This window comes from Manacus candei, unplaced genomic scaffold (genome assembly GCF_025592945.1).
Source record: "Manacus candei isolate 608988 ecotype Guabito, Panama unplaced genomic scaffold, ASM2559294v1 h1tg000008l, whole genome shotgun sequence".
Taxonomy (NCBI): domain Eukaryota; kingdom Metazoa; phylum Chordata; class Aves; order Passeriformes; family Pipridae; genus Manacus; species Manacus candei.
In genome coordinates this window covers 20,674,767-20,702,362 of record NW_026138056.1, presented here as the reverse complement: position 1 = coordinate 20,702,362, position 27,596 = coordinate 20,674,767, and the positions used below count along the sequence as shown (strand labels likewise).

Genomic DNA, 27,596 nt, shown 5'->3' with positions numbered 1-27,596 from the left:
GGATTTAAGTTTAAACTGAAGCCTGGACTCCCAAGTGAAAGAATGAATTAGAAGGAAATAAATGAGGATTTTTTTCTTTTGCACTAGCACTTGACAGTTCCACTTTTACAAGTAGGTAAGAATTCTGAGCACCTGATTATTGACAGAAGACACAAATACTTCCTTTAAAGAAATCCTGTGCAGTACATAGATAAAATTTCCACAACACAGTGACTCTGAGACCCAAATAAATTGCCCATATGTGTTCTTTACAAGTTATGCAAGCAATTTCTAGGAGCCAATATTCATGACAGGATAGTCTAGAGCCATTTCAGATTGTTTTAAAACAGAAAGCAGTACATGACTTAGTAGGCAGACTGTAATACCAAGCCACAGCTATCCTTAAATTTGAAGTGTTATCTTCCTTTTTGATGTAAAACTCCTTCACCACAGTGAAAAGCAAACAAAATATTGTTTCCCTGCTTCATTACTTTAGTAAGAAGGATTGACGACATGCTTAGCTGGCAGGAAAAATAATTTATTTCACTGTCACCTTATTTGTTCACCTGCTGCAAGGTAAATAGAAGCTAAGTCACTCTTTATTTATTTAGCTTCTGTAAGACACCCATACTGAAATAGCTGGCATTATCTATTATATACAACCACTCTACTATACTGATCACAAAAACATAAAAATACTGCAAGACTCTATATAACCAACTTCACTCTTAATAGTTAATATTTGGTGAAAACAACACACCACCTTTTAGATTTTTAAACAAAATGCCTTATTTTTATTTTCTTCACTCATCACTTTTCCAATTTAAAATGTGTTTTGAAAATAACAGTCATTTAACTTAATTCATGTTCAAAATGTACTAGGAAAGTAAACAGTCCACATGTAGGAGTTTTCAGTGTCTGGGTTTTATCTGTTATCACAGATCTATTAGTAGTAGTAGTAGTATAATTTCTTTGTCATACCAGTACAAAAAAATTTAACTGATAAATATATTTGAAAATGCAGTTAAGAGCCAATTCCCATGTTAATTTCTCAGAGAAATTTCCCGCTAGGGTGTGGCTGAAAGCAGAGAAAGTGAGTTGGGATTGTACAGAGATTACTATGCATTAGCGTAAAGCATATCTTTTCCTGTGAAGTGAAGAATGGTATAAGCTCCACACTCAAAATGAGAGTATAAATTTGACTCAACAAAGCAGCCTGCTTGCAGAAGCTTGCTCCACTCTCTCATTTCGTAGCACAAATAAAATGCTTTTTTACCCCACCTCTGCAAATAGAGTCAAACATTCTAAATAAAGTAAAATCTTATATCATGGGGACAAGCAAAGAATTTATGTTTCAGGAGACTGCTAGATAGAGAAATGCTATGCAGGGTGAGAAGGTATTATGGCAAACTCATGTAAGGCCACAGAAGTGAACGTAATGAGGGTTTGGCTTCGTTTTTTTCTGTTTCACGCTGGCTTCAGCCCATGCAGCACTGAGCTCTTCGTTGTCACTGGTGGAGCAGCGATTTGCTCCAACATTCAGCTGTCCACAGCACGGGCAGACCTGCCGCAGCTGGCTTAGAGGGTGTGCTTTTCCAGAAGTCTGTAAGAAGAATTGAATTCATGCTCTTGTTAGTCGTAAAAAGAAGTTGTCACTGTCTCCACAGATTACAAACACGGGCAACATTTCTCTCTCTGCCATGCGAATTCTGGTACCCACCGTTACTTTGCTTACAGTAAATAAAGAGGTTGCTTACTGTTGCAGTGTTTACCTATCGAAATATTACTCTTTCAAGAGTACATTAATATCTTTCAAATCTCCTTTTTGGTACTTTCAAATTTGTCAGAACTCTGATTTTGGAAATATGCAAAAGTTTTCTGAGAACATGAACATCATCTCCTCCCCTTGAGTTCCCAGGTTGCTGTGCTAGAACAAGTCTCAGGCTCTATCTTCCAAATGGTCATTTACATGTGTCAAAAGACAGGAGCACATTCGGTGGGGGAAACTGAAACTACCAGCAAGAGGGAGGGCATTCACCTAAATGGAAAATCCAAGTTCAAGCCTCTTATGTAAAAGAGACAGAAGAACAAACTGACCTCTGTTCTCTCTTGGTTCACATACATCCACTAGCTGGTTGAGTATGCTAAGTTTTATTCAGGTTTAACCAGAAAATCATTCTTGAAACTGCAATTTTGCTGAAATTGGTATATTTCTGGGAAAAGAAAAAAGCCTTCTCATTTCAGCTAACCAACATTTTCACTGAGAGATTCTGACACAGTTCTCATGGTAAAAAGCTATTTTTAAATTTTTATTATGTTTCAGTAGTGCTATATTTATGTACAGTACATTACATTCTGTGTTTACTTAATCTCAGAAGATATAACAGCAATATATGGAACAGTTACATACAGTGGGAAGATTTTATGTATAATTTGATATATTAACCTGCTATTGTTCTAAGTTTATGGAACACCAATGGAAAGATATAAAATATTATAACACTTGATCTTTGATGACATTATTATGCTAATAGATCACATTTTTTGTCTTCTGAAGAGATTTTTCCTTTCCACTGTAAAAAATCACCACCTCCCATTATTTTTTCGAGACTGTTCTATATTCTGCCAATAGCAGATACTTCACACACAATTCTGGGACCAAAAATGCAATATATGTTCTGAGGCAGACTTGACATCATACCAGAACATACATACCTGCACACTGTGAAGAAACACCAGTATCCCCAACTTTTACCTGCCACATTTGGAGGCTGGCCTTGTTCTATTTTGCATCACTGGACCAGCAGCGATGACTTGGGTCTCTGCTTTCAAGCTAAACCAAAAATGTAGAGAGTTGTCTCCAATGTTTCTGTTGGATAAGTATATAAGCTCGCTTTCAATATATTTTAAGATACATTGGATTTTAATATACTACAGTTTTGGACTTGCTGTGGTCTTTGGGGCTAATAACAGAGGACAAAAATAGACAAATTAGAGACCTAGTCCAAAATATTCTGGCAGGAGGTCCTTGCTAAAGACACTAGGGACTTCAAGTGAGAATTTGATGTTTTCCTCACACCTATATTGTCTTTTCTTATCAGCAGCTGAAGATTTGGCTAGTGGTTTCCAGAGCAGTTCTCTTGGAAAACATTTACAGAAGCCACCAATGAGCTAATAAAAGCTGGTAAATAATATCCTGGCACCCACATTTTATCTCGGGACTGCAGCAGGTGGAAGTCACTGTTGTGCCATAATTTTCTCTATTTTCTGGAGAGGGTTTCTCCAGCAATCTGGGCAGAATTCAAATTTAGCATCAGGAGTTCTGAGTTGAAATTTATTTTTCTCCATTGACTGCATTCTGCTATTACCAAGTAATTTCCTATAGACCCAACAACACATCTTGCAGCAGTAATGTGCATTCTAAACCACTTCAGGCATCTTATTTATCCACATTTTCCTCATCTCCAGCATCTGGTTGGCCTGCAAGAGAAAGCCTGGGCAAAGAACTACCAAGCCCTTTAAAATGTTTCCTAAATTTGAATTATTTTAACATAAACTGCAACTTTTTCATTTTTCTGCCATTTGTTTGTTTTCATGCTTCTTCCAGCCTCTTTTTGAATACTTAAGCTGATTTTTATCATCTGATTTGAAGGTGTTTAGAACTGCCAAAACCCTGCAGAAAAGGGTTATGTAACCATGGCTGATTCTTTACAGCTTGGTGAAGTAAAGCATTAATAGTTCTCACTTGTGAGATTCTGTTTTTCCGTTCCACCACTTCAGTGGACAAACTTTCTTGCTGTGATACACTTGATAGATGTTGAAAGAGATTAGATGAACTGAGGGCAGTTAGGGTGACCAGAAACAACTGCCTAGCGCATGTGGGCATATCAAAAGGACTGTGCCATACTTGCACTATAACCCATAACTTGCTATAACCTACTTGTACACTTCATGGGTTATTTTCAGAGACAAGTGGAAGTGTGTCCCAGTATAGAAATTCTTAAAAACTATGTTTAATATCCAGAAATTTCTCTTCTGTACTTTGAAATTAACCAGCAAACTTTCCGTCTTACTAATTAGGCCAACATTCTTTTAAAGGGCATCAGTTTGCTTCACTTTCAAACTTACTTATGGAGAATTACCTAGTGCAATTACTCCAGTATATCTAGGTCCCTGTTCCCTATAGTTTCTTTCAAGTTATTTTGATAAATGGACATACTGACATTTCCTAACCACAGAACATGATTTTAGAGACCATCTTTGAGATACAAGACTAAGAGTTTTCACATATGCTACAGTTCAAGAGAAAAACACTGCATGCAATTCATCTACCCTTTGGAGAATACAACCTATTGTAACTCTGGGCTACAAAAACATAATGTTATATGGAAAAACAAGTAACTAGCCCACCTGCCTCACTCTGGCAAAACACACCCTTTTAACAAGAACAAAAATAGACAACAGCCAGTGACAGTGATTTCCATGTATTCCTTCTCTTTCCTCTAAATATCAAGGCATTTTTAAAACTATATTGCTGCTTTCTTCTAGGTACTGTAGTACTAAGAGAAACTTTAATAATATAGTTGAAAAAGTAAATAAATAAATAGAAAGGTGCAATGTACCCTCCACCATCATACACTCATTTTTATGCCTTTCCTCCCTCTTCAAGTCAATCTTTCATTAGACTTACTAAATTTTTTTTAAGTCCATATTTTACCCAGATGTCTTTAAGGCATCTGTTTCTTCTATCCTCTCCCCAAAAATTAGGTTTGTCACTAAATATTTATCATAGGTCTATATTTTTAAAATCTACCAGCTTGCCTCATTTATCATAGTAATTTTACCTCCCCTGCTGATCATCCACTTTAACTGGTCTGAAAAAGAACTGCTATAATGAAATATGTGAACATAGTGACTAAGAACTAGGCTTTATGACACGGCATAGTCACTAATTTTCTAGCAAAAATAGCACTGGAGGGTATCTTGTCTCTTTCCCATTTCATTTGAGATAACTGTGATGGTTTTGATAACACAGGACCTTAGGCTCCTTAAATGGCTGCTGGTCCATTACATTTGGAAGTACTTCTTAAACAGGGTACGAAATCATATATTCATTTTTTACAGAGACAGTAATGGGGAGCAAACAATGACAGCTGAACTTAACACTACTCAACATTTAAATTTAGCCTGGAAATTTCCATCCTAAATTGAGAAAATGCCTTCTTAAAGATAAACACTGAAATATGTTGAAGATGCATATTATACATTATTTTACAGTATTTTATTATTAACCTTGTCTGACATCTAGTAAACACTTCAAAACAGCTCTTTTGGTCTCTACTTCATTGATTTTAATGAAAAAAAAGGCCTATTCTATAAAGTACATATAGAAGGCCATATACCACAATGCAAGTAATTTGGCATACATCCATAAGTCTTGAAAGGAGAGGCACTTAGAAGTGTGAATGTGAATTGCTTTGCAATCTGCAGTGTGGTAATATAGCTGTCAACCATATTTCAAGTTGTGCGGGACTATGGATAGAAAGCATCTCTGAAAGACACGCTTTCTAAATAGCAGAGACTGAATTACTGACATCCAAACACCTTTTTTTTCTACTGGGGTCTAAAAATCCCTATGAAGAAGTGAAGTAAAGAAGACCACCCTTCTTATAACATAGGGAACTTACCTAAAATGTGGTTGAAAACTGAAAAATCCCTCTACAGAGCGTGCATGCAATATTAAAGAGAGAAAGAGAAGATCAACGTACTTGCACACAACCAGAAGTGTGAAAGTTGGAGGTTTTGGCACGGAGGGTCTGTGACTCCCTATAAGGTTTCAATTCCTCCTGAGTCTGCACCCTTGAGTTTTACTTTGGGTTATGGGGTGAAAAAAATAATACTCAAAACAAGACCCATCAAGCTACCAAGATGCACTTTTCTTCAAGATGACATCATTAAAAACCACTAAGTCTTGGCAGCATTTCTACCTGAAATTATCTATTTTTTAATATTCTCTGGCTATTTAGCTTCACTGGAAAGTTTACGAATTTAGGCATATCTCATCTGAGTCCTAGTGTTGTACCAGATCACGAAGACATGAAAGTCTCTACTTGCTTCTGCTTTCATTATGAAAGTTTCCTCAGCATTTATACATGGCCATCTAAATCAGAGATTAGTGGCTGAATTAATGCATTACAGTAATCTGTAATGTGTTAATTCATCTGTAATCCACCTACATTAATCCAAAAAAAAAAAAAAGACGAATTTGATTTCTGTAGCACAACAACATGATTTATGTTCTTGCCCAATTGGTTATCTCACTTTCAACTACTCTCTGATGTACTACATGCTCTGAGCAAGCCATCAGATTTCTCTATGGTGCAGTTTCTTCCTATTCTGTAATATCAGGATAGCATTTACTTAGCTTTGTAAAAGTGCTTACACAATTTAGGGTGAATGACTAAAAACCAATTATTAATGCTATGTTCTAACAACTCTATGAGCCATATGTGGGAAAAAGGTATGGCATTCACAAAACAGGCATTTTAAAATGAAACAGGTTTTAGGCATTCAGATTCTGGGGTGAGGGCAGGGTTTGAGTGATATACCCAGTAATATTGCATGGAATGTAATACTGCTGATTAGATGGAATTAATCTTTCAAAAAGCTCTTCACCTCTAGAATAAGACTCAGAATTTAATAACCGGTTCAGATTGGTCCAATTCCGGATGTAATCCAAATAACTTTTCACAAGAAATTATTAAGAAAATATCCCTGCATGTTTGGTGTCCTGTAGCTTCTACTACACACTCAGTACATATTTTACTTTAATATCTCCTTTCTTTGCAGAAGCCAATTATAATTACAAAAAAAAAAAAAACAACAAATTGCTAAGAAGGAAACCAAAGCATTTGATAACAGATAAAACCAGGGTCAGTATCTGATTCACTGGCACTTTCCCAGGCATGAGACATGTTTTCCCCTGGGGTCATCAGGTCCAGGCAAGCTGCATTCTTTCTGCCAGGCACTTTGTAATGTGCAATGAACAGTGTCATTTATTTTCATTTCCTCATACTTAATTGCATGCTCCTTGCTTCCAATATTAAGTCAGAAGGCAGGTGGTAGAAGCAGTAAACTAAACTACTACTAGCTGTCAGAGTTACAGACCATGCTACTCTCCTTTTGAAACAAACCAATTGTTTACAATTCAGCAGAAACTGCTGAACTGGAAAAACACTTGCTTCCATTGCACATTCAATAGAGATTTTTTTCTTTTATTCTGAAAAAAAGAAAGCCAAAAAATGCTTACCACAAAGAGGATACTTAAATTTATCAATATTTTATCACAGTAACAGGAAGCAATATATGAAGTTACTGTCTTTGTAAATGTACCAAAAATATTTTTAAGGTGTAGTGGAATGGCTGCTTTAGCCAAGTAACACGTGACTAGTGATACTTCTGGAATTATTGAACTCAGTAATAAACTAGTTAAAAATTTAAAGATCATGCCTGAATACAGAAATAAAACATTTATTATGTATGCAAAATTTACAGTGATCATATTTGAAATTAAATTATTTCACTCATTGTTGAAGTTAGCATTTATTTAATTTCCCCTATTATAATGAACAAAATAAAGTTTTATCAAAGAGCTCCCAGGATTTCTACAAGTATTTGCTCATTTGCATAATAATACAAGTGTTAGTAACATACCTAGAAAAAAATCACTTTATCAAAACACACTCTCCATTTTAGTTCATAAGTGTTCCATGTACTTGTTCTCATACGTTAATTAATAACTCTATACAATTTACTGTTCAACATGAACATATTGCTGTTTGCTTTCTGTAATACCCTACTAAAAGACTACTCATGCTGTTATTACACGACAAATAGCATATTTCAGCTGCGAGAAAGACAAACACATGCAAGTTCAGGCTGAATCCTGCAAATTACATGGAAACCTTTACACCTTGGCACTACACCCTCTTGAAGTCAGTGGAGCTCGGAGCAAAGGAAGGATCACTTTGCTTGAACAATAAAATGGAATTGTAGAGCTCCATATTAGGAGAAATGAGACATCCCATTTAGAAATAGCAGTGACATAACAGCAGGCAAACTTTATTAAACAAAAATCCAGTCCTAATCTCTAGTGTCTGAAAAAATGAATATAAGCAGCTGGGAAAAAATTATGTTAAATTTCTGACTTTTCCCACTACTAGCAATTCTTTGTTGAATTTATGTTCATAAATAATTTTTTTCTTCATAAAATGCTATGGTGCATCCTGACTATCTTAAACAAGAAGAAGATCCAATTACTAAGAAGTGAGAGGGCAAAGATTAATTTTGGAAAGATACTGAACTGTTTAAAGCATCAAATTTTGATTTTCTTGTATGACTTAGTTTTTAATATATTTAATTTTATTTGTTTTCAGTGAAAGTCAGGATGGCAGATCTTGCTTACAAAGGTACTCAGGAACCTCATTAGATTTCAAAACATTCATATTGTCCCATGAAAATCAGTGGAAGTTAAACATCTGGAAATCCCAATCAGTATTTTTTTCTCCATTCTTTAGCACTAAAATATCTTAGGAAATATGATCTTTAAAGACAGTGTTTTAATCTCAGTAAAATGACTGTTTCCTAAGTGACAAGCTAATTTGTTCTTCCTTCCAATCAGTGGTGAAGGACCAAGAAAACCAGAAGGTGGGGTGAGCAATTTGGAGTTGACTATCACTTTCCATATTCAATAGGAAAAATTTAGACTGGTCCCTTTTGTGCCCCTTACCTAGGCACCTGACATGCATCAGACCTTACAGACTAAAAATAGGTTCTTTTGGATGTATTTTCAAAAAATTTAAGGCCTTTTCCCCATCACTCTGCTCAATGTTTTTTGTTTCAACTCCCAACCTTTCTCTTGTGATCTGTTTTTTTTTAAGACAGACTAAAGACAAATCCAGTAAAAAAAAAAAAAGAGAATCCCAACTGAATATAAGTAAAGCTTTTAAATTCCGAAGAAGAAAGGGTTTAAGATGTGCCTCTGCCCTCAGGATTCCTTAGTGCTGAGTTCTTGGTAACAGTACTTTTGAATCATTTTGCTTTACCAAAGTCCACCCACATACTGAAAAATGAGCATAATGAGCAATTTCAGTCTTTCCCCACTCCAGTAATGTACTGTATAATCACTTTTTAACATAATAAAATTTCTTTTTGGGGGTGGGGAGGTGAGAGCCTACCACTTAATAGAATTTCTGGCACCAAACTTAGATGGAAAATTTCTTAAAAAGTTTCTTAAGAATTTCTTAACGAGATGCAAAATTTCTCCACAAGTCTTGAGGAGAGCTAGGAATGGCACATGGAAAGTCAGTGCACTTAGGAGAAACTGGAAATATCAAAGGGAAGGGACTTTTTGAAGTCCGTAAATCTATACAATTATGATATGTTAGCATACATAGAGGAAGATACCTCTTTCCATCCAAGAGTCATAACATACAGTCTTATAAGCACTTTTTTCATGAACTAAAGGGGAGCGAGTCTTTCCTCACACACTTTTTCCTCTCAAAGACAGCCCGATGCAGAAGTACTTTCCAGCTCCTCTCCTGCCAACAATTTCCATTAGGAGACACACAGAAAGCCAGATGGTAGCAAGGTGAGCAAGGTGGATTACATCCTGCAGCAGGAAAGACCCAGGATTCAGCACTTGATTAAAAACACAGTAAATTTTTCAAATAAATACCTAATTAAGCCCAAAAGACAACTAAGTTTCCCTTTTCATAAGAGAAGCCCCTAATTACCAAGCCCTTAGCAGTCCCTTATCCCTGGACACCCAGGAAATCACTAGTTGGGAAACTTTTTGACGTGGGAGTGCTGGAGGGCAAAATTTCCACACATATACTTAACAGACACTAACAGCTACCAGGCTAGGTTATATAGGTTAGTTGAGGAAAAGAATGTTTACTTTGTGAATGCCAGTAGTGCTTAAATATGACATAAAAGACCATGCTGCTCTGCATTGTTAATGCATGGTTAAGACTGCATTTCTCCTGGCAACATCTGAAAAAAAGACGTCTCTGTACTGCAGACACTGATAACTCAGGATGCAAATGGTCTTGGCCTTATCATGTAGCTCATCTGGGGTATTTTGAAATTAGGCAAAATAAATACTCACAGTACTCAAGCAAAAAGGTCCATAGAGTCCAGCCTGATATGTTTTTGGAAAATAAAGGCCTTTCCCAAAGGACTGCACTGTTCATATTATTAAAGTCAATCAAAAGTGTTGATTTTTGCAGACTCAAAAACAAAGTCTTCACTGGAAAAATCATACCATTTAAAAAAAATGATAAGCCCCTAGAGATATCTTTGCAGTTTTCTCCGCCGAGAAGACTGCTGAATGTGACTACATTACAGCGCTAGCAAAGACAGGTTGGCCTGCCTGCAACACAAATTGCTTAGGGCTAATAAAACAAACCCCTCTAAACTGCAAAATCCACTTCCTTACATCTTTGTGAACCCACTCCATGTTTTTTTGACTTTCATTGTGATATTGCATTTGGAAGCATCCAGAAGTGTTTGAGGGAGGGCTAGAACTAAAAGTAACTCAAACTTTAAAAGACACATCTAACATTTTTACACAGAAATGCCTTTTATGTTGCCATTTGAAGTACATTTGATGCGTAATCTCGCAGATCACTCATTCATAGGTCATGTCTATATACCTATAAATTCCCAAACTGTAGTGTTTTTTTTTCATCTCTCCAAATGATACCCCAAAAAATACCACTTTGATATGATAAGTGACTGTGTAGATTTTATTGCCGAGATGCAAAACTCTGGAAAGTCAGGCACATGTAACCTAATAAGTCTTTTAACTGGTGCAACATCATTTAGGGTAGAGATATTTTACAAATAATACTATCAGGATTGCCTTTTCTCTTTCTCTTCCCTAAATCATCTCCATAGACATAGATGTGCACAAATACACTGACATACACTATGCAAATGACTATCCTGGATATGATCATTCCTGCTTAGACAGACCATTGCTTTTTGTTGAATTTTGATGAGTACACATTGATGAGTACATGTTGAAAATGAAGAGAAAAATATTTGTTAACTATGTCAGTCCCTATCCTCCATTTTAATTTCATTTTACAAAGGCGTTTGAAAGCAGTGGAGAAAATAGCACGAATTGAACTTTTAGTTTTATTTCAGTTTTCTCATGTCCAAATTATAAAAGGCTGGTCCCAATTCTTTGGGTAGAGCAATGTAATTTACCTCCAAAGATGTATTTAATTTTTTCTACTTTTTGCTATACAGTTGCCCACAGCTGAAATTGTTCAGTCATAATGAACATACAATTACTGCATTCCAAATGTTTGGACAAGTATGCATTTGGGGAATAGTTTCCTTTTATTTAAAGTTATCTGAAAGGAAAAATATTGGCAAAATATACCATTCTTGAGAGAGTTTTCAGCAAAAGTAAAGTAGAATTTTAAAAAAATATATTCCAGGTGCCTATTCCATTGAGCCCCAATTTGAGTAACCCTAGTGTAATTTTGATGTTTAATTTTGCTATAATTTATTCTCAGGGTCTTCCCCTGCCTCGTATGGAAGCTTACAAGACTACCATGCATTTTCATAAGAGGGGTGGATATGATAAGTTATCCTTAATTTTCTTTCTCTTGCCCCAAGTAAATGGCCTGTAAATTCGATAAAGTAACTAGTTTTGCCATACTGTGATGTAGAACACATTTCAAGCCATTCACCCATTAGAAAAGAGTATGACTTCCTTGAGCTGCATTATCAGAGCTATATGCTTTATAATCTGCAAAATGGCATGTTTATTCTGTTTGGGGTACTTAATTCTTAAATTTGTTCATTCATTCACGCCTAACAGAAAAAAATAGGGTATTGCCTTCACAGCCAGGTGCAACAATTCAAAAATAATTACACCGCAGCAAAGGCACACAAAATTCTCAGACCTTGAAGCACCTTCCAAAAAGTTACCATGAAGTCGTCAATTTTCTTTTTTCTTTATCTCCCCTAAAACCTTTTTTCAGTATTGCAAGTTCATTTGCTAGCAAAATATGGCTGCTGAATGGAAGCTACAACTTACTCTTTATCAATACCTTTGCAGCTGAATTATACTGAGGAAAACTGTACTTATTAAAATATATACATTAAACAAAATCTGGATAAAGTATTTTACTGTAATCTTTAAAGTTACATAACTACAAAAGATAATGTCAGTAAATGAAATATATACTTGGCTAATTAATACACCCAATTAAAAAAAGGCACATAATTCTCTTTTCATTCCCATTTAGGCCCCTATTCAAAAAAGCACTTAAGAATATTCTGCTCTTTAATGCCTACAGTACTCCTTTAGGCATATGACCAACAAAGTGTTTAAGGATGCACTTAGGGATGTGTTTAAGTAGCCTGCTAAAACCAGATGTTAGTCTAGAAGAGCATGCAAGGGAAAGCACTCATCCCCCTTGGATTGAAGAATCTCTTAAAAATGCTTCTGACTCAAAAACAAGCACAGTAAAATAGAGTACATGTTCATCCCAACTAAAAGGAAAAGCAGGATATGCTCTCAGAGGCTGACAAAACCTGCTCTGTCACCAAGTCCAAAGCAGTAAGACAAAAGTAAGGAGGTAAACAGAAATTCACAGCACTTGCTGCACAACCCTCTTCAGAGTTTCTTGAAATCAGTGGTTCAAATCTGCTTTTTAAGCAAAAAGCACAGGAAAGGCTGTCATTACACTAGATGGTATCACATGCAACCTCTACATAATTAAAGCCTTTTTTCATATTCACTTTGTTACTTAGAAGACACTACTTAGTAAACTCATGATGTAGCTTAGACCGTTTGTTCGTAGTTTTGCTTTTTTCACTACCACAAAACCATAGCAACCTAAACACCAAATATTTATTTTCTTTCTCAAACACTGCAAGTTATTTTATGAAAAATTTTATGCAAATTGGGCAATACATTGACTCATTCTGTTTGTCTCTCTTGTATGTATCTCTAAGGAATCTATTACCATGGTGTCTAAATGCTGTTGTATCTCAGTATTTGCCAGCTTTGTTGTAACATAAGTGGTATCATCATTTTTGTCCACTTTTACATAGCCCTTTTATACAAACTCTAAGGAGGTATTTAGCTACGACAGAACAGTCGTGGATTAAATGCAGATATATTTTTTATACTAATATACACAAATCAGCGGTAAAATAAAAGTCCTTACTGTTTTCTTCAGTCTTCATTTACTCTGAAAATACAGCCTCTACTAGTAGAAGGTGCTCTGTTGATGAAGGTTTCTCTGATTTCAAAAATCCTGGACTCTAAATCACTTGCATTCTATCTCCTAACCAATTCTTATAACCACACTTGCCCACACAACACCACACCGTCCTAATAATTTTTTGTAGTATTTAATTCAATTTACTTCCCTCTTTGGAACTCATTCAGATTGTATCACCCCCTAAAACATACTTTGACCATTTTAGATCCAGACCAGTGTCTTCCCACAAACAAGTCTTGCTACTGTGAGATCTGGGTTGTGTAAGTGAGCCTGCAGAGCTTCCACGCTGCTGCAAACCAGACGAGAGACAAGTAACAGTGACAATTGTAAAAATACACCTACTGCTGATGGTAAAAGTTAAAACCTTCTTTTTCCCTCCTCCTCCTTTAATAACAGTCAAATGGAGAGCACAGGAAACAGTAAGTAAACTTTATATCTGAAAAAACTAATGTGGGCCAAAACATTGTGAAGGTGTATTTGGCTCAACTTTAAATAGAATGGTTTTTCTTCCGAAATATTAAACGAAAAAAGTATAACAAGAAAGAAGTGAAATGGAAAATTGCTAAAGCTGAAGAACATCACACAGAAAGAAGCAGCATTTTTTCTAACAGCTCTGAGATGATATGAGAAAGAGAGAAAGGGTGTGGAGGAGGGGGAGAGGGAGGGAGAGGCAAGACAAGGAAACATGAAGCGAGCTGAAAACAGAATGTGAAATAATTGTTATGGAAAGACGAAAAAAAATTAAGAGAGAGGGCAAAATCTACAGAGGCACTTTCAGTACTGTAAATATCCCATAGAGTAGATTTTCCACAAAAAGCTTAAATGTAACTGGACTGGTCATCATTTATAAAGCCAGATTTTTTGTAGTTCATCTTGCCACGGGCCAGACTGCTCCTACATTTTTAACCTATAGCATGTTTTACTCTGTGGAATTCATCTTACTCCCTGCAATGCTATATCATAGTTAAAATATAATTTTTGGCCAATGTTTTCATTTAAAACCTGTTTTTAAACCATTGATAAGATAGGATTCCTATTGAAAGCTAAGTGCCTCCAAACACAAAAAGGGGAAAATGTCTCACTTTGCAGTGAGACACTTGTTAGTAAGGATGGCAACAAAGTTTGACAGCTGACAGTTGGGGAAGTGAAAGAGCTTGAAATATTACATGAATAAAGCATATTTTGTCTTTCTTAATGGAACATATATAGTAAAATACTCTTCTCTAAATGTAATATTCAGATCCTTCATTGATCAACATGATGCTTTACCACCAATGAAATGCACTGCATTTTTAGCACATCCAAACTCATATAAAACTGATGATTTATATATATACAGCACCTTACATCTTCAAAGTGTTTCTAAATAGCAACACCTTCATTCTCATCCTATTTCGCTAATGTAAAATCCAAGACTCTTGACATCAGAAATATGTAAACCAAGAGAATTTAGATTTTTCAAAGTTCAAATGATATTAGAGAGATCTAAAATTTCCACTTATATGTGAGAAACTTTGCCTAGATAAAAAACTAGGTCCTTGTGAATTTCCACTCTGTGGAGGTAGGCACAGGCATAAAACCTCTTCCTTTGCAGAAAATAAATGAACATCACTATTTCTTTTCAGGATTACAAAATTTTTTGTTGACTAAAGTGTTCACAATCTCTGCTTCCCAAGATATCAAATAATATCACTGATCAGAAATAAAGGAACAAGCCAAACCTGTCCAGCTCATAACTGACTCTTTTTTCTGTATTTTAGAAGTGAGTAGTTGTATTCCTGTATAGCCCAGGGCTATACATATAGCCATACAACTATGACATTATTTAAAAAACTTCCACATCATATAGGTTTATATGACTGCATATACTATATTTCAACACATTTTTGAAATTACTTAATTGGATGTACCTTCTTGCATCTGGCCTACTGAAATTCAGGATTGCTAGCAGGGCCAGTTGCTATGAGAGTTCAACCATTTTGTAAAAATGACTGGTAACACTGTGAGTGGTGTTAAATTCCTGGACAGATTAAATGAAGCTCATCCCCCTAGATCTGAAACCACTTCAAGCTGCTTTTTTAAAGCCACATAACAAGTCTTTACTCCTTACATTACTGTTCCACTTTTTATTCCCTGTCTTAACAGAATTTTCATTCTTCTAATTCTCATGGGAAATTGTGTTAAAATTCAAGAACCTGACCTTAGGTTGCATTGAATATTCCCATTGACTTCAGGCCATAAAAAAGGAAAACTGTGAAGAAGAGTTATATTCTGTCAGGAAGAATATGGCTCCAAATGCTGGAATCATCCTGACAGCTCTATTTCAGAAGTTAGCCAAGGAGAAAAAAGGGGCCAGGCATCTTGAAAATTACATACACATACCGCACACACATGTATACACACACAAAGCATGGAGAATAGAGGAGAGAACCTGGAAAGAAACCCTGCCAATTTATCAAGTGGCAGATGAATTATCCCCAAGAGTTTCATAGAAGCAGCAGCCACCCCATTTTAAGGTGAAATTTTATTTCAATCTCAGCTGCAGCATAATCTCAGATCCATCTGTTTCCCCCATTCCCCCTCCCTTCCCCTCACAGTCCCCCTGCTCCCTTCCCAACTCACATGCCGAATAACTCAGAGGCATCACTTCAGTACCATAGGTTTCATGGGCCCATCTAGGTAGGAACTGCAGGAAGAGGGATGGGATGGATTACAAAAAAAAAAAAAAAGGAAGAAAGTAACAAATTTATTTCTATGAGTTTTCATTCCAATCAAAGCTTAGGAACTGTGTGTACCTTTCTGATAATTTTTGGTGTGTTTAAGAGTATTTTGAACATTGTCCCCACCAAAGAATGTTTTAGGGGAAATTAGTGGATTTACATGGGAAAAAAATGGAAAACTGGATCTATGTGAGGTGTCTAGCTCTTACTATTGTTTCCACTCAATACCTACTCCTATTTATTTTTCCTGTATGATGACTCTGCTTCAAGTTCTCTGGATATTACGCTACACAGAAAGTAAGTCTTAAAAAAAAAAACAACCTTGGAATTTTCCAGTGTTTGCTCTTCCTCAATTCCAGAAGCACATTTCACCTCTGAGTTTAGCAGGCAGACTCCTAGGTGCAGTTTCATTATTGGCTTGAGCTAAGTATGAATTGTGCCAAGAGGCAGGCCCACTCTCTCCACCCTTCCCTCCCTCCTTGCCTCAGACCTAGGTAAATACTCTTCTCTCGTTTCATCATCAGTTCTCATGCTGCCACAGAGTCAGCCAGATCAAAAATACCAAAACAATCCACCTGAGATCTGAGCCACGCACTAATTTTCAGATGGCACCTGACACAGCTGATCATGAAGCCAGGAGCAACCTCATTCTCCCTAGGGAGGCAGCAGAAAGATGCAGCAGAAAGATGCAGCTGTAGCAGGGAGGCAAGGAGAGCAGTACCACCATTTTTAGCAGCAGCAGCAGCAGAGATTTAAATTTGCTGAAACTTACTGCAAAACCACACCTTCTTTATGCTACAAATGACAACTCCCAAATAAATCAAACTGCAAAAAAGGAAAAAATAGAACTCAACCCTTGATTTTGAGTGTTCAAGAAGACAAGAAAACACAGAGATTCTCCTGAACCAGAAACACCAGATTGCACAGAGGCACATTTGAGTATGTTTCCAAAGCAGAACTATTAATACTACCTTGATGCTGTGCCTCCACTAACTCCTGACTTAGAAGCAGTGCTAGTAATTATGGCAGTATATCCCTTAAGCTACGTGTGATAACGTGTGCACCACAATTTTCTTCCCATTAGGCTAAGGGAGAAATTATCTGGCCTTTTTGGGTGTGTACGGAGAACGCTCTGGGAAGTAGCTGGAAGATACACAGTAATACACATGGGCTGTAGGCCCAACTTTCAGCAGTAGTAATCCCATGAGAGTGACTGCATGAACACTGCTAGTTTATACCTTCTGATGTCCAGTCAACTGAAGTTTACCGTGCTCCAATGTTTGTGTTGGAATGTTAGGAAACGGAATCTATTAAAAATCTGAATAACAGCTGCAGCACTTTCAAGAGATGCCTTTATATCACTTAAGATAGGCAAAAGGCTAGGGAAGCAGGGCAAACACAAGCAGACTGGTCCAGCCTCTGTTGTCTTAAATTGTGCCAGTGGGCGAGTTTGCTTCTGGGGTGGGATGAAAGTAGTTCACTGCCCTTGTGCAATCACCTGAAATACTGCAGAAAAAAACTTCCAGTTTTAATAGTTGACAACAGCAACTCTTAAGTATTCCATTTATATTTCTGCTATGATACTTCAGAAGATCTTATCCTGGAACACTTGAGTCTAGTGACTAATTACATAAGCATTGTTCGTTTTGTGTCCTTATTACTCTAGGAGTTTGTTCACAAAGTTAGTCCTTTATCTGTGACGCACTTCTGAAAGAGAAAAACAAAAAGGCAGAGGAGCCTGGGGATTTGATTAGTTTCTTCCAAGATATTTAATTGCTATTACAGCCAGAAATATGCAAAACACTATAATAAAATTTTCTTTTTTGAGAGAGAAACTTGCATTTAATACTAGCACAAATTCCACGTGATAGCAAGTAAACTCAGGAGTTTTAAAAAGCAGAAGAGGGTATTGGTTATATGTAGTTAGTCTTATAAATTTAGGACACAAGAATCAAACTTTAACATTCTACATGGAAAGCCAGAATCTTTCCAAAAGATCTTTTACAAATCAGCAAGACTGGAAACAATTTGATAGAAGGCTTACCATGCATGCTCTTTCAGCCATTTCACTAGAAACTCATTTTGGCTTTCTCTGAGGTAGAGATAAAGCACAGCTAAGAGATAGTTATTAAATCTTCTTTATACATTCGGTATGAAATATATTAAACTACAAAAATACTATATTCAAATAAGGTTAAGGGTCTGACTTAAACCCACAAAGACATGGAATTTTAGAAATATTGTGTCTTCCTACCCTTTACTCTCCTCCTGAGTGTGGCTAGGCATTGTAGCAGAAATGAACTAATGCTCAGGTTCCTTAAATATCTTTCATTTTACCTTAAAGGCATTTTCTACTTTAAGGTTCTTTCAGTTTGCATCCTCTCTGTGGGTTAAATTCTGCCCTGAACAGTCTGTTTGCTTCTTTGTTTTTGTTTTGTTTTCTTTTTAATAATTTCATTTTTAAATGCTTATAGAAACATAAAATTGAAAAAAAATGAAGCAAAAGTACGCAATTGCTAGTCTCGGCAACTGACTATTTTTACTTCAATTTTTTAACACATAACTTACAAATCCCATGTTCATGGGAGACAGGCAGGCAGATGAAATGACTCTCAGCAAGTGTAAGCACATGCTTCAGCTCTCTCCCTGCCCCCCATGCAGTTCCACTTATACATATGTAAATACTATTACATATTTCTCCAGTGAACTAAATCAGAGCCTTGCAGTTGACACTGAACTAAGACTTTGTCCCACAGAATGCCTTGGGACCTTCTTCCATGATAGACTTTTTCCCCTCCTACTGAATACAACAACAACAATCCGTGGAAGTCACACTTTATTCAAAAGAAAGTAAGATGTTTTCATATCATCCCTCCAGGGGGCTTCCAGCTTTGAAACCATCTCTTCCTGCCCTCTGGCACAGTAGTTTGGGCCTGCTGACTTCTTGGGCAAATTGCAAATTGTGTCTTCTCAATAAAACTTGAAAGTAGGAAAGGATATCTTAGGAGGATGTACCCATCCTACATTTTCCTACATTCTACAACTGTGAACAAGTGTGTTTCTTGTTATTCTCTTCTATTTTGAATAATTCTTTGTTTTTATTTAATTATTGCCAGTGCATTGTGCAGCCAGTCAATTGTCTCCATGAAGCTCTTATAAATTTATATGCAATCAACAAATTGTTAGAAACTTAATCATTTCAAATGTGGCTTGGGGCTCCCCATCCACATGTTCCATAGAATCTGATTAACATGTATATTCAACTCTGTTAGACTTACACATGCTACTGAAGAGTCTGTTTTTAAAGATGAACAATCAATATAGACTATTCATTCCCTTCAACTGGTATTCCTGTAAACTGCTAAAAAAACAGGACAATGGTCATTCCAACAAGAAAAGAGTGTTGATTACTCTCTGGTAGCCAGAGTAGAAAGAGATGATTTGGAGGACATCCACAAACAGTAATCTTTGCAGTTTGACTGTGATATAAGTAAAACATACAAAATCCTCAAACAAATAATCCACAACAAAATAATATAAGGCTTTAAAATAATACCACTGATGTAGATTTAGCTTAATATACCATAGAACAAGACACAGAATTTCATGGATTAAGGGAAATGAAGATATTCCTTAAACAGATAATATTTAACAATAGTAGACAATCTCTGCTAAAGAGTAAGAGAAGCACAAAGTAGTAGACTTCATCCAGAAAAGGTGTTTCTGCCTTATACAGCACAAAAGACAGAGTTTCAAGAAAAGCTCATCCATGAGAAATGGTGATCTCCTATTGCTGTCAAGGTCAGTCAGACCTGTTGTGATTCTGTAAATGCAGACTCTATCACTTACAGTTTTCCAAGGAATTCTTTTTAACACCCAGAGGTTTTTTATTTTTATTGTGGAACAAAGCTATGACAAGAAACTGTCAAACTAGAAAGCCCAGAAAAGGAAGACAGAGTTTTTATTAGACTTGAGAGTGACAGCTGCATTGAGGGAAAAGAAAACTTATAAGAAAGGGGATCTGAAGTTCCTGGAGATCCACCAGAAAAATGCTGAAGTCTCAGCAAAGAAGGAAATTTTGTTCTCAAGCCAGCAGTCCAACAGTTTATCACACTTCTTAAAAACTGATTGTGGATGACATGTGGATGACGTATCTGTATCAGCCTATCAAGCATGAATGGGACTGATTTGCTACAACATGAAGCTCTAATGGAAACTCTCAACACACTTTTGCTATACTTCAGTCACAACCTTCTGCACTTGAAATGCCAATTATGCCCCCTGTGTAGTACATTTCTGATGATAAACATTGCCCTCTAAGGAAGGAGAATAACTTCAAGCAAGTCATTTTGCTTTTTACTTTCTCTAGTTAAAAAATAAACTGAAAAGAAAAATATAAGCTAGAATACCTTCTAGGCCTAAAAATAATTTTTTACTCTGTGAACTCTCTGCTATATATATATGTACTCACAAAGAACAAGAGTTTGGATCTCTCTATCTCTATTAACATCTATAATTTTGAACTTGAAGTACTAATTAAAATCACCTAAAGGAAGGTACATAGGCCACTTTTTTACATATTGAGTTGGGAATCTCCTGTTGAAAGACCTACCTTGCTTGGAGATTTAATAAACATCCATCTCTTCACAGAGACCTTGTGAATATAGAGGACAATGAAAACTTTTCCCTAGAAAAAACCATCTGAGACAGCAGAGCACAAAAAAGAGGTTTCAAAAGAGGAGATCTGTAAAGATCTCCTCAAAACTGCAAATATGCAAGGTGAATTTTCCATTTCCATATTTCTCTCATGGTTATTTAAGTTCTTGATTCTGTGACATGTTTTGTGCTTAATTCCTAACTTGGGCAATGGCAGATGAGCGTGTAAAGATCTGCAAAGATCTCCTTGTGCCAGGAGAGCTCATGCAGGGGCAATTCAGCTCTGTTTGGGAGTTTATCAAATAGGAGAATGATGACATCATTGTTCTGAACTGAAAACCAATTAATTACCTGCTTGATATCTGTCTTGAAGATAGGAATTCCCTTTTGAATGCTACAGAAAAACTAATGCTACAGGCTAGTCCTGTCTCTGCTTGTGATCAGTCCTCTGTTCCGTCTTTTCTTTCTCTTGACTATTCAGCAAACAGATTCATATGTACATTTCTAAAACACCTGCAAATACAGATAGGTATTTTAATGGTATCAACCATTTATACTGATTTGTTATCAAGACATCTGTATAAGACACAGTGCCAGATAACATTTATACAATTTATACAAATACTCGTTTTTTGGAGAAAAAACAAAATGTTTTTAGACATTTAGAAATGTTTAAGTTTTTTGAACTGCAAAATAAATTGTTCTTCAAAAAAAGTCTAAGTCTCTGAAATCCCAGTACAGTCCTACAGTATAATTCAGTAAAAACCAGCATGAACCCAAAAATTCCTGATCTCTTATACTTCTGGATGTTTCATGACTGAAGACTGGAAAATTGGCAACCTTAGCACTTGGGTATATCTTGCAACTGAGAACTAGCATACACCATACTGTGTTGTATTTTTGAGCCTTCCTGCATACTACGTGGACAACGTATCTCATATAAAATCACTCAAGAAGATAGGAAATATAGGAAGATGCCGGGGTTTGGAAGTTGTTAACTCACTTGTCTACCATTGGTTTCTGTGTTGCCATAGTTATTATATTGTCTCCTTGCATTGGCTAGCCAAATGGCCAATCCCTTCCTTGGCCCAGCAGCCTTTATAAGCTGCAGGAAATTTGAATAAAGGCTCTTCTTCGCTGCTGGATTCCCTACGTGGTCTCTGTCTCCTGGCTTAAGTACCTTCGCCGCCTGTCCCTGCTACGAGGGACGGGTGGCGGGGGGGTGATTCCAGCCCTGAAAACCTTCACAGAGCGGCCGGCGGTGACCCCCCAGAAACCCCTCAAACTGCAACAGGGAGAGAGAAAAAGGAACTTCATGTTTTTATTTTTCTGACCATGAGAAATAATCTGATTCTAAGGCTCAGCAAAATGTTTTCTTTTGAGACTGGCCTACATTTTGTATGTCTATAAGGCCACATTAAATTTGGTAACTTGAACTGAATCAGCTGTCAGTGTCTTTGAAACATACAGGAATGGATCAAAGCTGCAAATATGCAAGGTGAATTTTCCATTTCCATATTTCTCTCATGGTTATTTAAGTTCTTGATTCTGTGAGATGTTTTGTGCTTAATTCCTAACTTGGGCAATGGCAGATGAGCGTGTAAGAACCTTTTCTGAGATGCAAAACACAGCATAACTTCAGCCCGTGTGTCTATTTCCCCTCTAGCTGTTAAATTGGCTGTGTATCATTTGTTTGGAATGAGAAGACATGGCCATGCTCAGCTTTCCCCTCTGCCTTGTACCAAAAGGGAAGCCAGGGGCTTTCTTTAACTTTAAAAAAGATCTTTACTTCCTTATAGAAAACTACTTTCATACAAGTGTGATAATTTGGGGCCCATCATTTTCAGCACAAATGAATTAAACAAGACAGGAGCAATGACTAAAATAGTAAAATAGCTGCCTCTTTCATTACATGTTTGGCAACACTTGGTTTGCCACACTATTAGGTAGCCTTACAAACTGTTTCAATACTCTAAAATATATATCACCACTATTAAGGCTTTGATATCATATTGAAAATCTTTTTTTCACATTGATTTGTGCTCACTTATAAATGCACCCACAGAATGTCAACACTTAAAATGGATCAGTTTCTAAAAGGATTTGCGTTCATTCTGATGAAAACAACAGATTAATTTGCTTAAAATATTCTATAATCTTAATATCATTATATTTTGCATCTTCCCAGATCCAAGTGTCATATCCAGTTTAAGAACAGGAAACAGGACATCCACACAAAAGGGAAAGACCCTTCATCCTATTATTATCTAATTAACTACTATCTAGAAATTGATAAGCATTGACCTTTGTTCTGAAAGATAAACAGTCCCGTAAGTTAGTAAGTAAGTAAAAAATTTCAGCATGAGGGCTTTTCTCAGCAAAATCTCAGTGGTCCCCTTTTAGTTTATCTGTTCCTCTGGGCTACTGAAGTACAGCTCACAAAACAAAAAGCAAAATGATTTTCCAATCCAGCTGTTTTTAAAAATACAGAGAAGAAAACTTTTCCTTAAAAAAGACACAGTCTCATTATGAGATTCTTGTGGTGTCTAGCCTATGTATAATAAATAATAAGCTATCACTACAGTCTCACATTTCCTTCTTCCTAGGAAAATCAAGAAGTCTGCTCTTTATAATAGATGATCAGACATCTGGAGATACCAAATAAAACTGGGTATATACATGTCAGATTAAAACAAAAAGATGTTGGGCTAGATTATTTTTTAAACTAAGATACTTCTATTTCTCTTTGGCTGAGAACATGAGTTATGTCTGCTGATAGTCCCCCAACATACTAGTCAAACCAGCTGGGTCAGACACTAGGGCACTCAAGAAAATAACCTGTCATCTCAGACATACTTACTTACTTGTTTCTTTTAATTCTAATTGTCTGACCAGTGCACAGCGTCAATGACAACATGCAAAAGGCTGGAGAGGTTCACACCAAGGGTCTGCCCTACCAGTACTCTCCCTCCAATGATGGCTCTAGGCGTGACAGCCTGAACTGAGGGCAAGCGTGTACAATACTTCCCCCTATTCCCTACCCCCATGTCTCTACCTCCAGCTATTTTCAGCCCAGTGGAGCTACTGATCCATTTATGGTTTGTCTACCTAATGACCTCCTTAGGTTTCCAGTTGGCTATCTAGACTTCTTGCATCCACAGTGCTGTTTGGTAAGGAATGTCATATGAGTTCTCTGTCGCATGGAGAATATTCACACTACGTAGTCTAATTCCAGCAGATAGCATTTAAAAGAATAACTTTTTTACTATTGGCAGATACAGATCATGTTCCTCAAAGCATTTGTTCCTATTTATACAAGAAAAGCAATGACACTGTTCTCATCTGCTGGTATAGGAACCTCTTTCAAGACTTTGGAGACATTCACTTGAATGTTGAATGGCTTTAAAAACTCAATGCCCTTCTGAACAAATGTTCCTTCCTTTTAAGTTTCTAAAAACTGATTCATTCTTTTAAATCTGTTGCAACTTTTTTTTCTAGAAAATGCACTTCCATGAGCTAAAGTGGTCAAGTTTGATATACCTTTGAATTATCCTGCAAAGGGGCTTGCTTTCTCAGTCCACAGAGGCAAAACCTACAATAGTATTAACGTTTTCGGTTCTGCTATCCACAAATACCTTATTCTGAAACCCTAGAGAAAATGTACCCTACAAAACAAAAGAATGCTTAACGGATTAATATGTATAGCTTTTTAATTTTTACAAACTGTACAGATAACTGCCACAAATCTCAGGTGTTTTTACCATCTCAATGATTAAATCATCTCTGTAAGTAGCAGCAAAAATTTTATAACCTCTCAGGGCCTGCATCATTAAGTACTGAAAATAACTTGAAGTGCTGTGCAAAGCAAATGGTACAGTTGTAAACTCCTACAGACTCCTAGGAACTTGAAGCCTTTCTTAAGGCAATAGTCAGTAATATTTCACATAAATAGAAAGCTAATTCTCTACTTTTCATTATCAGATGTTCTAGTCATTCTGGTATTGACATCTCCAGGCTTGCATTAGCATTGCTGTGCCTGCATACAACAGGTTGCCTATACCAACACATCTAGAATGGGTACATCTCTACCGCCTCTTGCCACAACAGGCTTAAAACTAATCCACTGTCCATGAATAACAAGTTTCTCAACAGCAGCTTTTCAATACGGAGCTTGCAATCTGTCTCCCATTCACTTTGTCAAATTATGGTCCACATATCAGCCATTTGCAGCAGTGATATATCTGTCAGGCGTCAAGTACATTTCTTGCAAAGGAAAGTCTTTTTTAGGATTTTTTAACTTTCAAAATGTCTAATCCCAAACATGCAAAATAATGAGTCAGTTGCCAAAAAATCATGATGGCTTTTTTTTTTTTTTAAATATGTTAATGTCTTTTCCTTTGCTTTCTGGAGCTTTTTCTAGGTCATGTTTTCAAGCTTTTCTCCAATGCCATAAGGGTTTCAAACATTATTAAAAAGAAAGCAACTGAGATCTATTTGTAATTGCATGTTTAAGAAAAACATTTATTACCATCAAACTTAAACTGTGTTGAACTGACAACCAAGAATCTTCAGAAATGTTTTTGATCAAATAATCCTGAAATAGGAATATTGCTTCAAACCTACTTTCTCTAGAGTTTTGTTTACATTACTTATGTATTTTTTTTCCAGATAACTAGACTTTACTAAAAGCAGGTTGTTTGACATGGAAAAAAGTCATGATTTAACGTTATCTTCAAAGACTCTTTACATTATCAAAATATGTGAGGTGCAAATTATACATCTCAATACATATACATACATATAACCTGACACAAACAGTGATTTCTTCACCTGAAATTTGCGATTTTCTCCCCCGTAATATTGAGTCCCTTTGAAATCTTTACCATGGATTTATTTTTTTCAGTGACAAGAAGACAGCTTTGTGTGACAATATGCATTACAAATCTTTTTAAAAGTTCTTCAGATTTCACCTGTTTTGTGGTGGAAATGTTCGTATTGATAAATGTAACCATTCGTGTTAAACATCATCATCTCAGCTTATTTTTGTGGCCCTCACTAATTTGTTTTCATTTAAAGAAGGAAAGGCATTCCTTTTTTTTCATAACACAATTCCTCTGTTGGGCATTATCTAAGATCAGTACAGCGTCCTTCCTGTACTCCTTCTCTTCCATCCTTTCTGTCCTGATTAAAACTACCAGAGACTCAGCAGGAAACTCAGTGGTAATGCTCATAGTGTCTTGAAGTCACCCTTTCTTTCATCGTTTTTGCCTGTTAAACCTTGTTTTGCTCATCAATCCCTCTCCCGCATCCCATTGGATTCCCAACTTTCCTTTGTCAGCACCCCTGTTTGCAGCTAATTGAGCTCCTCTTCATTTTCCCTGCCCCATTCTCTTCCTCTTCCTCCCCTCTCAGTTTGCCCATCTCCTCAAGTTTCCCTCCTATGCCTTGTGTCAGTACTGTCCACAACAGGGCCAGGCCTGACCACCACGATCTAATGGGGCAGATCCCGGGGGCAGATCCCGGCTGACGAGGTATTTCACTGGTGCTTTACACTTTCGCCTGTTTCCTGGTTTCTGGGGCATGCACATGGATCACAGCGTACTTCTGCCACCACAAACTCTGGGCAATGGCTTCCACTCTGCTGGGACTGGAGACTATGGACTCTGCTGGCAGCTCGACCCAGCAAACCTCAGAGGGCTGCCAGGGCAGCCTGACCCCATCTTTGCAACACGGCCGTGGAGATGGGCCGGGGGTCTCACAGAAGCACCTCAAGGGACCTGTCCCCGGCCACACTGGCAGCCTGAGGCTGGCCCAGTGAACCCCTCGCTCTCCCACCGCCACTTCCACCCGGCCCTCCGGCCTGGCCCCGGCCCCGCCGCGGAGATGCCATAGTAACGGGACGGGGCCGGGCGGCGCCGGGAGCCGGGCGGGGAAGGCGGGTGGGAAAGGGCGGGGACGGCGGCGGGATGGCGGGCGCGGCAGCGCCCCCTCTCCGCGACTCCCAGCCCCGTCCCCGGCGGCCGCAAATGGCTCTTCCTCTGCCGGCCCCTTTGTGTGAGGCACACTCGGAGCAGCAGCTCCGCGGCGGAGCGCGGTGCGTCCCCTGCCGCCGCCCGCCGAGAAGGGCCGAGCCGAGCCGAGCCGAGCCGAGCCGAGCCGAGCCGAGCGAGCCGGGCGGCTCGGGGCGGCCATTCCAGCGCCTCGTCTCTCCGCTCACTCCCGGGGTACGCGGGGGCCCGGCCGCTGTCGCCGCCTCCCCCTTTATCCCCCACCCCAAGGGCCCACTCCTCACTGTGAAGGGCGACCAAAACACACGGCTACCAAAAACCACCAAATAAAAAATAACAACAATCACAACAACAATAATAAAAAAAAAAGGAGAAAGAACGGGAAAAGAACAGAGGGAGCAAGCGAGAGGGAGGGAGGGAGGGAGAAGCGAACCAACTCTGAGACTCCCATAAAGAGCGGCACGCACGGAGCGAGCGCCCCGGTGCCGATGCGTGGGGGAAACAATAAGTACTCGAAGTTACCTGCCCTGCCGTAGAAGAAGGAGGGTTCGTGGGTTCTCTCGCAGACATCTGCAGACCGGTGCTTTTTTGGAAGAGATTTTTTTTTTTTTCCTCTCCTCTCTCTCTCTTTACAAACCACAAACGGATGTGAGGCAGGGAAGGTGTTTGACTACTGAAGTCAGGCACCTCTTTTTTATCCTTCTCAGTCTCGTGTGTCCCCCCCTTCCCTCACACACACATACACTCACACTCCCCCCTTTTTTGCACCAACATTAACGACCCAAAGAAAAGGAAAGGAGTTTGCTTGATGTTTTAGTGAAATGGACGTAAGATTTTATTCGCCACCTCCTCAGCCTGCAGCCGCTCCTGATACGCCTTGTTTGGGACCTTCCCCCTGCCTGGACCCCTACTATTGCAACAAG

General features: G+C 37.7%; 1 protein-coding gene and 1 long non-coding RNA gene across 2 annotated transcripts in view; one reads left to right on the top strand and one right to left on the bottom strand.

The window, feature by feature from the left end:
* Nucleotides 1–344: 344 nt before the first annotated feature.
* On the bottom strand, nt 345–27,306 carry LOC127463259 (uncharacterized). Its single transcript, XR_007900712.1, has 3 exons — nt 27,196–27,306; nt 15,912–15,975; nt 345–1,582 (listed from the first exon to the last, which is right to left on the bottom strand). It is a non-coding gene; the product is annotated as an uncharacterized LOC127463259 (long non-coding RNA).
* The window catches only part of TOX (thymocyte selection associated high mobility group box), a 224,155-nt gene continuing 223,550 nt past the window's right edge, over nt 26,992–27,596 (top strand). Inside the window, exon 1 of the mRNA XM_051771866.1 lies at nt 26,992–27,596. Coding sequence (XP_051627826.1) covers nt 27,495–27,596 — 102 coding nt within the window. The 5' untranslated portion in view covers nt 26,992–27,494.